Source organism: Pinus tabuliformis, chromosome 1_1, assembly GCF_031772625.1.
Source record: "Pinus tabuliformis cultivar Carrire ecotype Pingquan chromosome 1_1, CPIR1, whole genome shotgun sequence".
NCBI classification, from domain to species: domain Eukaryota; kingdom Viridiplantae; phylum Streptophyta; class Pinopsida; order Pinales; family Pinaceae; genus Pinus; species Pinus tabuliformis.
The window spans coordinates 612,864,449-612,876,938 of NC_142297.1; the positions used below are offsets into that span (position 1 = coordinate 612,864,449).

General features: G+C 39.6%; 1 protein-coding gene across 3 annotated transcripts in view; it reads right to left on the reverse strand.

Moving 5' to 3' along the window:
* Positions 1-9,362, reverse strand: part of LOC149214773 (DNA primase) — a 344,533-nt gene extending 335,171 nt beyond the window's left edge. For 2 of the 3 annotated variants that reach the window (XM_089390964.1, XM_089390963.1), the window contains exons 1-2: positions 9,241-9,362; positions 9,014-9,114 (exon numbers count right to left, since the gene is read on the reverse strand). In XM_089390964.1, the coding sequence (XP_089247090.1) occupies positions 9,014-9,114; positions 9,241-9,259 (120 nt within the window). In that variant the 5' untranslated portion in view covers positions 9,260-9,362. The other variant, XM_089390965.1, reaches the window with a different exon arrangement.
* Positions 9,363-12,490: the final 3,128 nt, after the last annotated feature.

A 12,490-nucleotide genomic window follows, 5' to 3' on the forward strand; every position in this document is an offset into this window, starting at 1 on the left:
TAGGCTTTGATCTTTGGCCTAGGAAAAAGTGTCCAAAAGAATTTAATTTTTCTCCTAATGTAACTTTATAATTTTTATAAAGTTAAATCTAATTTAAAAGTGACTTTAAGTGATAAAGTTACTAAGTCTAATTTTAAAGTGACTTTTATAAAGTCAATGAAAAATTAGAAAGGAAAAGTGACTTTGGAAATAAATGACTAAGTGTGTCTTTATTAAAGTGGGGTGAATTAAAAACTAGAAAGTGAGATTTAAATGAGCATTTAATCTCAACCATTGATATAAATCTATTTCAGCCATTGGATTTAGGGATCACCCAAAAGTCACTTAGGGTTGGGTTAAGGGAGGAAAAGGAGGAAAAGATCATTAATTCTTTCATGAGCAGATTGAGAGAAGGAGAGCAAGAGAGCAAGGGAGATTTCTGGACAGCTGAAAGCGGAGTTTCAGCAAAGCGGAGTTTCAGCAGCTGAAAGCGGAGTTTCAACAGCTGAAAGCGAGTTTCAGCAAAGCGGAGTTTCAGCAGCGGAAAGCGGAGTTTCAGCAAAGCGGAGTTTCAGCAGTTGAAAGCGGAGTTTCAGCAGCCGAAAGCGGTGTATCAGCAACAGCCGCGGTGTAACAGCAACAGCCGCGGTGTAACAACAACAGCCGCGGTGTAACAGCAACAGCAACGGTGTAACAGCAAGGCTGAGATAAGTTGTAAAAGTCTGTTTGTTGATTTTTTGCTGAACATTTCTCCTACTGTAAAAAGGCATTTTCCAGAAATAAAGAAGAACTCTCAAACTGGTTTTCCCCAAGAGTTGTAGGGGGTTTTTCCAGGGTCACATTGACCAAAAATCTCAGTGTTTAAATGTGTTTTAATGGCTGTTTATTACTGCTGATTTTTATTTCTGCAATTTCCAGCATTCTGTAAAATTTCCAGAATTTGTGTTTTCAGCAAATTTATTTTTTCCAGCTTGTTAAATGTATGGTTATGGAAAAGGGCATTTAACTATATGGGAGAAATAAGGAAAAACTGAAAACCGGGGTGGGAAAACAAAAATTTCTACAATCTTCATTGTGCAGAAGCATCTTGCTGCAAAAATGTCATCTGCGAGAAATGGCAGTGGGGGAGGATTTGGTCCTGGAAGCTCGAGGTCTCGCCATGGCGCGGAGCATGTAAGAGTTGAAAGCCTGGTGGAGGGTTATTGCAAGCAAGTGGTTAAGGAAATTGTCAAAGAATTGAAAGAAAATATGGCGGTCATTTATGCCCAATTATCTGGGCTGGGTAAAGACTTGGAACTAATGCAAAAAACCACGGAAGGCCTGCGCGTGGATGTTCTGAGTGTCCAACAGAAGATTGATAATATTGAAATCAAGGTGGAGACACCCACGATTGGAGTTTTAAAGGAAGTGTTTGGGGTTGGAAATTCATCGGCCATCAATACTGATAATGTCGAGGAGGCTGCCACGAGGGTTCTGGAAGAAGACGAGGATGTTGTTGTTGCTACTGTGAGGGTTCAGCAAGAAGAACAGATTGAAACGGAGGAACTGAACAAGTCTGTGGGCAAGCCTACAGGTGATGATGTCGAGATTGGCAGTAGCTGATTGTGTTTGCTTTAATCTCCATTTATGCAATATCATTATATAGAATATGCACGAGTTTTTTGGAGAATATATAACTATAGTTTTCCCAATAGAATATATGTAAATAATAGGGGTAGCAAGAAGGTCCATACTCAATGTAAGGAGAGGGAAGATGCAGATAGAACAAGTCTGAATTTTGTAAGGGACCTGGCCCATTTCCAGTCATTATAATGAAATGCTATCCGTTCCTTTAAAAAAAAAATGGGTTTCTTACCAATTTGATAGGTCAAGCACATGTCTAAGTGCTTCTAGGCAAGTCAAAGAGTCAATGTAATTGTTGAAGAGCCATGTGAGCATGTTACACTATGTAAACATATGTATTAGAATCAAAGAAAATATGTTTAGGGTGATTCTCCAAAGCAAAGACAAGTCTCCTCTTCAAGTTGGCTCAAAGAATGAATTTTTGATGCACTTAAAGTCAAGTCGACCTCACTAGCTCAAGTCGGCCCAATAGGAGGGACAAACCCCTATATATAGGGTAGTTCGACCTCACAAAAGCATCACTACTCATCTCTGAAATCAGCGAAGGAAGGACGAAAAAGAGGTGCGAAAAAGGAGCATTGAGGTGATTCTAGGGCAGCGAAGAAGAGGAAAAAGAAACCAAGTTAAGGAGGACCATTTTAGGGTCTAATTTTGTCACACATGCGAAGAAAGGAGGACAATTTTGCAATCACAACAGATCCATAAGGGCAGCAACTTGATAGAGTTCAATTGGGCTAAGAAGAGACCCCAAATAGCCCTTCATCTCAAGCAAAGGAGGTCCAACATCTAGCGAAGGAAACAAGCAAGAAAAAGGGTTTATTTCAAGCCCTGGATCAGCCACATGTGCGAAGAAATCAGACTTGCAGTAGGGTAAGAGGATCAGCCTCTCAACTCGGAAATATCTCTCAAGGAAGGTCTCACTCTCTAGCCTAAGTATCAAGGAAAATGAAGATTGCCAAGCGAAGTAGAGAAGGAAAGGAAGACACCAAAGAAGAGGTCTCTAAGGAGATTTATGGTTTTTGCAGTTACCGGAAAAAAGAGTTGGCAGTTGCCGGAAGAAGTGCAAAGGATGAGATCAAGGTGCAAATCAAAAGAAGGAGAGTTGTCAGCTGCCGAAAGAAGTATGAAGGACAAGATCAAAATGCAAAGCAAAAGAAAGCATTGATTGAAGGGCAAAAGGAAGAGAGACTGTGTCTTGTGCTTGGAGGATCTATTGGTCAAGGGTCTAGGGTTTGGCATTTGTCAATTGAAGCTTCAATAAAAGAAATTTGCAGAAGGGTTTTCCTCTCTAGGAGAGAGAGGTTTTGCCCTAGCTGAGAGCCAACATCTTGTGTTCTTCTCTCTTTTATTTTTGGTAACTGTTTGATGAAGAAAGAAATCACACACTAATAATAATAAGAGAAGATTGTGTTAATAAGAAAAAAGTAAAATAGCCCCAAGGGTTAGCTCAACTAGTCAAATAAGTGCCTCGCCGTTCGAGAGGTCACCAGGTCAATTCTCCCCGAAGCCCTTGGGGTTAGGCCTAGCTATTGGCCGCGGGGCTTGATACTTGATCAAGCTCAGATATTTCCGTGGACGTAGCTGCCAACCAGTAACCGCGGGTGTCCGTGAACCACCAGAATACCAAAAAAAAAAAAAGTGCTTCACAAATAGTTAGCATCGTCAGAATAATCTCATCCTACCTAGATGCCCTAGATTCTTCAACACCATCATAATGTGAAATTTCAACATGAAGGATGATGATATGAGCACTTTGTTTGTGAATGGGAGACATAAATGGGACATTAATTGTTGGTCTGTAGATGGAACATGGATTGTTGATTTGTCTTTGAAGTTTGGAGATCACATCTATGACATGGATGGTGAAAGCTTAACAAATGAAGACATGAATTTGCGCCTTCTTTTTCTCATCGACCTTGGGAGCCACCTCATGGATCATGAGAAGGACATTGCAGATCATATATGGAGCATGAAAAGGACATTCCAGATCCTATTTCATGTGATCTTGGACAGCCAAAAGATGTCAAGGTACATGTTGCATATTCCATTTTAAACAACACCCATGTGTCCTTATCAATGGGGCAAAAAACAGCAAGGAATGCAATCCCAGCACTACAAAATGTTTGGGCCAGCAACATGTTCAAACATCGATGTATTGTGGCAATTTTCAACTTTTCAAAAGAGGGCATCAAGCCCCAAATCATAAGCTGACTTGGTTTTCCAAATCTAAAATTTTGCAGCATACTTCATGTGGATATTCGTAGAGGGCAACAAACTTTTCTCAGGCTTATCTTGGAGCCACCTTCTAAAACCTTGTTGTTAGAAGCTATTACAGGAGATTTGCATGGTAGAGAAAGGGGACAATTGTTGGAGCATGTACAACAACCTTTGTAAAGGCATTTTTTAGTGCGTGGAGGTGACTCATGCCTAGATGATGGGCTGCACTATTCATATGCCCAATATGATGACTATATTAGTCCTATCCAACATTGGATATGTTGAAGAAAGTGTAACTAGGTTCGGTCTTCATAATGACATGATCTCTGTAAATGCTGAAATAAAAGGAATAAAATTATTTTTGTATGCCTTGCTACATGGGTTTCATGAGCAAGAGGTTTATTTGTTAGTGGCTCCCATTGAGAGCCTTAGGATTTATTATTAAGTCAAAGAGTCAATGCCATGTATGAAGAGCTCTTCTTGAGCCTATGTTTAATGTATACAAGTCTATAGAAATGTCTAGAAGCCCTCCAAAGACAAGCACAATCCCTCTTGAAGAAGTCAGCCTGCAAATTGAATTAAAGGAAGATCATGTCGACTTACATCAATAGACACATCTCTTGACATTGTCATGTCGGCTTAATATGTGGGTCGAACTACTATAAATACCTAACTAGGGTCTTCGCAAAAGCACAGAAAAAGAACTTGGATCCTTCTGAAGTTTCGGAGGGCAGTCACAGAAAGGATCTCGGTGGTCACAGTGAAGAAGTTTCAGAGGTCTGTCTACAGGTCAAGAATTCGGATCTCTGTGTTTTTTTTGTGGATGGGTTATCTCTGCATTTTTCGAATGGGTACCACTGTCTCGACATATATTCTAAATGTGGTTACAATCTCGGTGATCACTGTCTTGGCATACCTTCTAGACGCAGTCACAGTCTTGGCATATTTGTGATGAAGAGGATCTCGGTGATCCTACAGTGACACACTCTGTCTCGGCATACATTCTAGACGCAGTCATGATCTCGGCATGGATGTAATTATGGTCTCAGAATAGATACAGTCATGATCTTGATGGAGACATAGTTACTAGGTCATGATCTTGATAAAGATCTCGGTGCAACTCTCATATATGTATATATACATATCACTGTATAGGGATCTCGTTGTTATGGTGAAGATCTTGGTGAAGGTGTAGCAATGGTGCAGCAGTAATGATCTCAGTGGTGCAGTAGTGATGGCCTTAGTGTTGTAGCAGTGATGACTTCAGTAGCAGTGATGATGATCTCAGCAATAATGAAGAAGAGGATTGGTGTCTTGATCTTGGAGTGGCTAAATAGGTCAAGGGTCATGGTCTTGGTATTCGTCAATTGGAATCTCTATAAGAAGAATTTGTGCGGGTTTTCCTCTCAAAGAGTGAGAGGTTTTGGCCCTGGCAGAAAGCCAACATCTTGTGTTCTTGTCTCTTTCGTTTTGGTAGCTATTTGATGAAGTAAGAAAACACACTCTAATAATGACAAGAGAAGAATGTATAAGAAAAAGTTAAAAGTACCTCACAAATGGTTATCATGGCAACAAGAATCTTATTAACATAATTGCCCTGGATTATTCAACAGGATAAAGCAAGCATGTGGCAGCACACACCACCCTTGGTGTGATCTTGGAGTTTCCTTCCATATTCAAGAACTCACCTCACTTTTCAACCATACAGTGAGAGAGGTTCCAGCCTATGCTTGTAGGATGCTTGATGTAACCTTGTTTTGGTTTGTTGCTAAAAACAAGGGGAGATCTCGTGTTATGGATGAGATAATATAGCGGTTGCATTGGCTCTTTAATTTAACTTAGCATCGCATCTCCCTGTTGTGAAGTAGGGTAGTAAGAATAAAATCAATGTTCAAAACCAATAGGTTTCATTTATATGTTTTATTGGCATTGGGCTCATTACTTTATTTGTAAGTTATAACGCCCCTTGAGAATGAGTTGTTACAGATAGACATTCTCAATTCTTTTGCAATAAATTGGGATTGGAGACATTTATAGTGTAGTGGGAATGTGAAGTTTTGGATTCATCCCATTAAGGATAGCCAATCCTTTAATTCACCTTTTCAGTATAGCAAAGTTTTTGGAGTTCGCTCACAACCCACAAGGGAGTGCAGTGCCCGTATGGAGTTAGTTGTTACCATTTGAAAATGCAAGTGTTATTTCACATTTTCATGGGATTTCCTTTCTCATGAGCACTACAAGAGATCCTTGGAGCTCAATGAAAATTATATTTTGTTGATAAAGACTTAGAGTTGTGACCCATTTTGTTCCATCTTGCCCAAGCACCATTTCATTATCCAGGGTTTGGAGGAGTATGGTTGGCTTGTTAAAGGATGTTCCAAAGGCACATTGCATCAAGGGATTCCTTCAAGCACACTTGGCGTGGTTGAGGCAAGGTTACTTGGATTGCATTAGCATCATTAATGGAGAACATTGTTCCTAGGGTGAACGTAGGGCCCAAGAACACATTGATGAATAATATGAGCATGAAAGGAACACTAGAACAAGAACACCCTCCCCTATCAAGGGTCCAAAACATGACTTATGGCAAGGCAGGAGTCAAATAAGCCAAAAGCATGAACTACCCTACATATGGGATGTACAAATCATGAAAGATGGCATAGGGAGAAAATGCCCTAAGCATGACAAGTGACAAGGAAAGAGGTTATAAGAGGAATGCCCTAACTTGGATGAGCTCATCTGGCGATGGAAGCACTTGTGTGGTCAAATGAGGTCACTTGAGGAGGAGCATTCCACTTTAAGGAAGCACTTTGGTTGCTTGATCATGAAGATACCGCCTTTAAGAGGGTTGTTTGTGCAAGAAGGCATTTAAAGCATATTAAAGCAATTGTGTGCGGCATTGCACATTATTCAAGGCATATTACACATATGTGGAGGCGCGTTTCCCCTTTGAGGATAACTTTTGGGGATAAGGACACATTATTTAGTTCATCTTCACATATTTGGAGGCATATTCCACCTTTTGAGGTATTGGGGGTAGACTCTAGAGAGACATTGTTCGACGCCTTTTCTACATATTTTGAAGATGTTTCACCGTTGAGGAGGGTCTTGGGGCAAGAACACTTTGTTTGAGGCATTTTCTACACATTTGGAGGAAATATCTTTGCATGGGGAGTTGCCATGTGGCATTGCTGACATGGTCAAACCCTTAAATGAATAATAAATGCATGTTTAAAAAGATCTCATAAAAGAGAAATATGTCAAGTGGCAATATTAACCCATTGTATTCATTCAAAATAAACTCAAAGAGAATTCTGGGGCTTTCTAAAAAGACATTATTTTATGAATTAGAATTTTCGTTGAAAATATAAATAGAGGAGAAAATTCGATTGCCTAAAGGCACATTTGTAAGACTAGAAATCAGCTCCAAGCTTTAGTTGAAGATCTATTGAACGGAAGATAAGGGACAAGTTCAATGTGAGGTTTTCCATCCTTTTTTCTTTTTCATGGATGACTAAGGTTTTTTGCAAGGATTGTCATTGATTTTTCTGCTGAAATAATGTTCTAAGAAAGGCAGTCTTGCCCAGCTAAGAGGACATTAGGGTTGAGGTGAAACACTCCCTAACTCTGATGTAACCTTGGATAATTGAAGGAAATTGCTGCTGTAATTTTCTAGTTAGGGTTGTTTTACATGAGGAAGATTAAGTGTGGCACATTATGGCTCTCTTGATCTTGTGTATTATGACCCCAAGGGGGACCTAATATTGGGTTAAATGTATATGGTATGACCCAATGGGGGGCAGTGTATATGTAATAAGGTCATCTTAATAATGAAGGGACCACATGTGCAATGTGTGGACTTTATTCTATTATTATCTATATTGGAGTTGTGCTCCACACTCACATTGTTGTACATAGTGTGTACTTCTCATTTTTATGTATTTGGATCACAATAGGATGTACCACACATCCAAGACAAAATGCTCAAACAGTTTTAGTGTACTCAATCATGCCTATGTTCATCAAATCAAAATTATGAAATCAAAGACGATTTGAAATTCTAGGCATTGCAAAGATCAAATTCAGAACCACCAAGGCCTTCAAATAAAGGAGAAGGCAAGGCAAAGGAGAAGAATGGCCCGTGTCAAAAGCCTTCCTCTTTCAAATGCAGTTACAAGGTTCGTTTGCACAGCACACCTTACTTTTATAATAACACGTGAACTGCTCTAATCACAATCCTAAAGCATTGTGAATGTGAGGCTATTTCAACAGGAACAACCTTGCAGGAATTTCAGATACCAACGATTAAAAGCCAGTTATGTATTTTGCATTCCTTTGCAAAATTCTGGCTGAAGATTTGCCCAGCAAGCTTTTGTTCATGGAATGGAGCATACAGGACTCGTCAGAGGCCAACGTATCGCAAGTGCCTATGATGTGATTGATTGAGGACTTTGTTTTCTGTTTTTTTGGAAATTGCTTAGAGAAACATGCCCCGGGGTCAGAAGTTAGCACCGCGTAACACGGACTTGCTTCTGACGGCTATCAATTCTGCCAAAAATGTCACGAACTTAGCATTCAGCCTTGTCACTTTTTAAAATGCCACTGCGAGAAGGAAACACGTGTGGAGGGTTTAATACTCCGTGGACCTCACGTATGACCCCCAAGGCCCAATTGGTAATTGAGGATCTTTAGCAGGCGCCAACATCTTGTTGGTGAAATTTTACTTTGAGATAACATAATACAGAACTGGATTACCATCAGCGACTACGAATTTGATAGATGAACCAATGGTGAATGTTTCAACCACATAGACCAGCAAACATAAGGTTGCATTCACACCTCAAGAACGTGGGTCCTCTGGAAACAAAATTTAAGGGATTACCTAATCAAAGCCCAATCCTCAGGATGATAATAGGACCATTTTCAGAAAAATCTTCATTAAATACCAGACATCCATTAGTCTTTTGGTACTACTGAGATTTAAAATAACACAACAGTGTGTGAGCATTGCATCATGGTAGCGAAATTGTAATTCAGCAATACATTGATATCTGCAAAGGGCAAATGGCCATTTCAAAACTTGGCGATTCTTGCGGGAAAAAACACATGAAATGCCTGAATTGACGAAAAGGCAAAGAGGTTTCGGATCAACTGAAATGAAAGATATAAAAACAATAATGCGCCAAGAGCTTACTTGGAGTCGCGGCGCAGTATGACTTTCCACGGTTGAAGCAATCGAGCAGCCTGGCCACATTGCCACTGAGATTATCATCCATGGAATCTGCTGTTCTACGCCTGCGCCCATCCACGATGGTTCATTATGTTTATGAGAAATAGAAACAGCGGCAAAAATATTCGAAGTCTGTAGTATTTGTCGTTCGGAAATTCAATTAAAGCGGAGAACATCAGATTGATCTATACCGGTAAGTGCTGTAAACATTTTCAGTTAGAACTAAACATTTCGTTTCGGGAGCGTCGCGTTTTTATCTGTGGGTCCACGCCGAACCTCAAAGTTCTTGACGAGCACAAGTTTTTGTCTTCTTTACTTACGGTTATTAGACTTCTTCCTCCCTCTTTTTTTTCCTAACCTATAGAATTAGTTTAATTATATAAAATCTAAAAATCTTTGATCATGTGTAATTTCAAACTAAAAAGTTCAGTATTTTATAAGATAATATTGAGTGAAACAGGAGCAACTTCCATTGAAGCAATTGTTAAGGTGGGGCTCATAAGATACTTAAAAAGAATTGAACAAATTAGAGTAGGTAGATGGCCTAATGTTATCTTCAATGAAGGCATCAGTGAAAAAAAGAAAACATGGATGAAACAAAACTACACACGGATGCAAAAATGGGATATCTACCTCAATGTCTATCCCACAAATAGCAAGGAGATAAAGGAATTTGTTATGGAGAAGTTCCGTAAAAAGATATGGGGAAAAGAGTTGGGTAGAAAGAAGAAATATTACATTGAGGAATTCAACCCTATGAGCGATTTACAACAAAAAAGAGTTCATTGGAGCTAACATTTCGTGGAGGGCAAAAGTTCTTATTGCTCAATTAAAGACCAACTCACATCAACTTCGGTGTGAAATAGGACGGTGGAAAAGGCCTAAAGAAGCTTGGGAAGAAAGGGTGTGCACATTTTGCACGTCTAGGGCTGTGGAATCAGAAAAACATTTCATTTTGGAATGTGATGCATTCAAAGACATCAGAGAAAGTTATGAGAACATGTTAGCATCAGTTTCTTGGCATTGTCTTTTTAGCAAGGAGATTGTTGGAAGGTTGGGTCAGCTCATCATCAATTTGAATTGGAAAATGATTGAATTGCCAAGAGAGAAAAACAGGGAACTAATGGTCTCATAGACTATCTTTAATCTTGCGAACCTTAAAATATCATTTCATTTCATAAATTAAATGGAGTTATAAATATCAATTTATAATAATCATTAAAATATTTATATTATAATATATTTTATATTCTTAAATTATAATTTTATTTTAAATCATGGTTAATTATAGATAAACATTTGATTAATCTCAAAATTGGAGACTTCCATTGGACTCAGACCTTGGATTGCGAGAACACAGCCTTTCGCTGCCGAAATTGCCATCACACAGGGCACCTTCAGAGCTCTTGTCCCACGATGCCTGCCCAAAAGAAGAAAGCCAATCCTAAGCCGAAATCCAAAAGCTGGAAGCCTCATGATCCTCCCCCCATGGACGATTTTGATTTCAGCTCAGATGAAGAGGAAGAGGATGAGGAAGGAATGGACACAAAGCTGGCACAGGATCCACCCTCGACTGGTCCTGAGGATTCGACTGTCCCACCAAACTCACAGAAAAGAACTCATGAGTCCTCTCCCTCGGATTCAGACAAGGAGACCTCTCTGTCAGCCCAGCTCAGTTTGCAAATCATGCCAGCTCAGCAGAGTCATCTTGGTTGGGTCAAAGTTGGTAAAAAGAAAGGAAAAAAATGTCGAATAGTTGATTCTACCCATGTTGGGTAGAATCCTTTGTTCTGCTCTTGTTCCTCTGTTCTTCTCGTTTCTTCTTGCTTAGCACTGCTCTCTTCTCATTTTCTCTTAGGGGTCGAGGTGGATAGTATATCCTTTCCGACTATCCATTTTCTTGCTTCTCTTGGATGTAACTTCATATTGTACCATATGTCCTCTTAATAGAATTAGTTTTTACTGAGAAAAAAAAAATTATAGATAAACATTTTAGGCTTTTTCTTTTCTAATAAGAGTGATTAGAAAGTTTATTAAGTCTGCACTCGGAATACAACTAATAACTCGAGGAATGTTTATATTTAGTCGAGAGGCACAAGATCTTCTATAAAGATTATATATGGAGTTTCAAAATTTACTATAACCCTATTGTCATGTTCGTGTATTATGTGGGAATTACTATAGCTATAAGCTCTACAAAATTGGCCACAAAAGACAACACATTTGCAAAATTTAACCATAGATCAGGTAGGGGGAATCGATAGACATCTTAACAGAGGGTCCTCTTGAGGCGTTGCTTGTTTTTCTTCTGTTTTCTTTTAGATTCATCTGGAGTTGCATGTTTGCAATTTGACTTCGAATCCAATTGATTTTTGCTACAAATCGGTTCATTCCAGTTTAAAGCTTCTGTAATTCTTCAATGAGGAACAAAATAGAAGTTGAGTGTTGATTCATCTACTACTTTAGCTTATTGTTCCCATCATTACTGCCTGCGGGATAATGAGGATAGGGAGGGCAATGGTTCAAACACCCAGAACCTGAGGAGGGACCATCTTAATTCTCCATGTGGGAGTATGGTACTAATTGACCTTAAAACAACCATATTGAGCTAAGCTTGTCGCTAATGCCAGAAGAAGGATTAGCCATAAAGACTCCACATGTTGAGGTGACCAATTGAGTCCGACTCTAACAAGTTAATCCACAGGGGTTGATATTGTGAAAATTTCTGAATCGAACTAGTCAGAAATCCTACTGCAGTAAACTGATTTGCATTACCTACTTGTGTTCTTCATTTAACAAGTTATTTTCATAAATATTCGGAAAATATTAATGTAAATACACTGCAACCTACACCAATATACAGATCAAGTACTGAAAATATAAATGAGACAAACACACAAATGACACACTTATTTTTGGACTAAACATCCCCCGAAAAACCCAATGCGGGAAAACCAGTGCAGCAGCTCTGAAGATTTTCTATTATTAAGCAGTGGTTCTGAATACAAATGTTGGTTGCCCTCCCAGAAAACCAGTGATAGAGAAATATAATGGTGGAAAACCTGAGTGAGTTTTACCTCACTTCACCTGACAGATTCCGATTGATCCGACAGCAAAACTAGCTAGCCCCAGCTACAACTGCGCTGCCCCTTCGCAGTAACTGTGTGGGTCTGCGTGGAGCTCTGTGAGACTCTGCGTCAGCTTTCTTGGTTGTTCCAACAGTTCTTTCTCTCTCTGTGGAAGGCAACTTTCTCCCTCTTCGTTGGCCCTTCTGGCTCTGCGTCAAGGTTGTGTGGGCCCAAACTAGCCCAGCATCACCTCTTCTGGCTACCGCGTTGCCTCCACAGGCTTCTCTCTGCCTCTCTATCAGTATTCCCGAACTATCCTTGCCCCTCGACTGCAAGATCTCCCCAATCGATTTTCCTCTTGAGAACTTCTCAC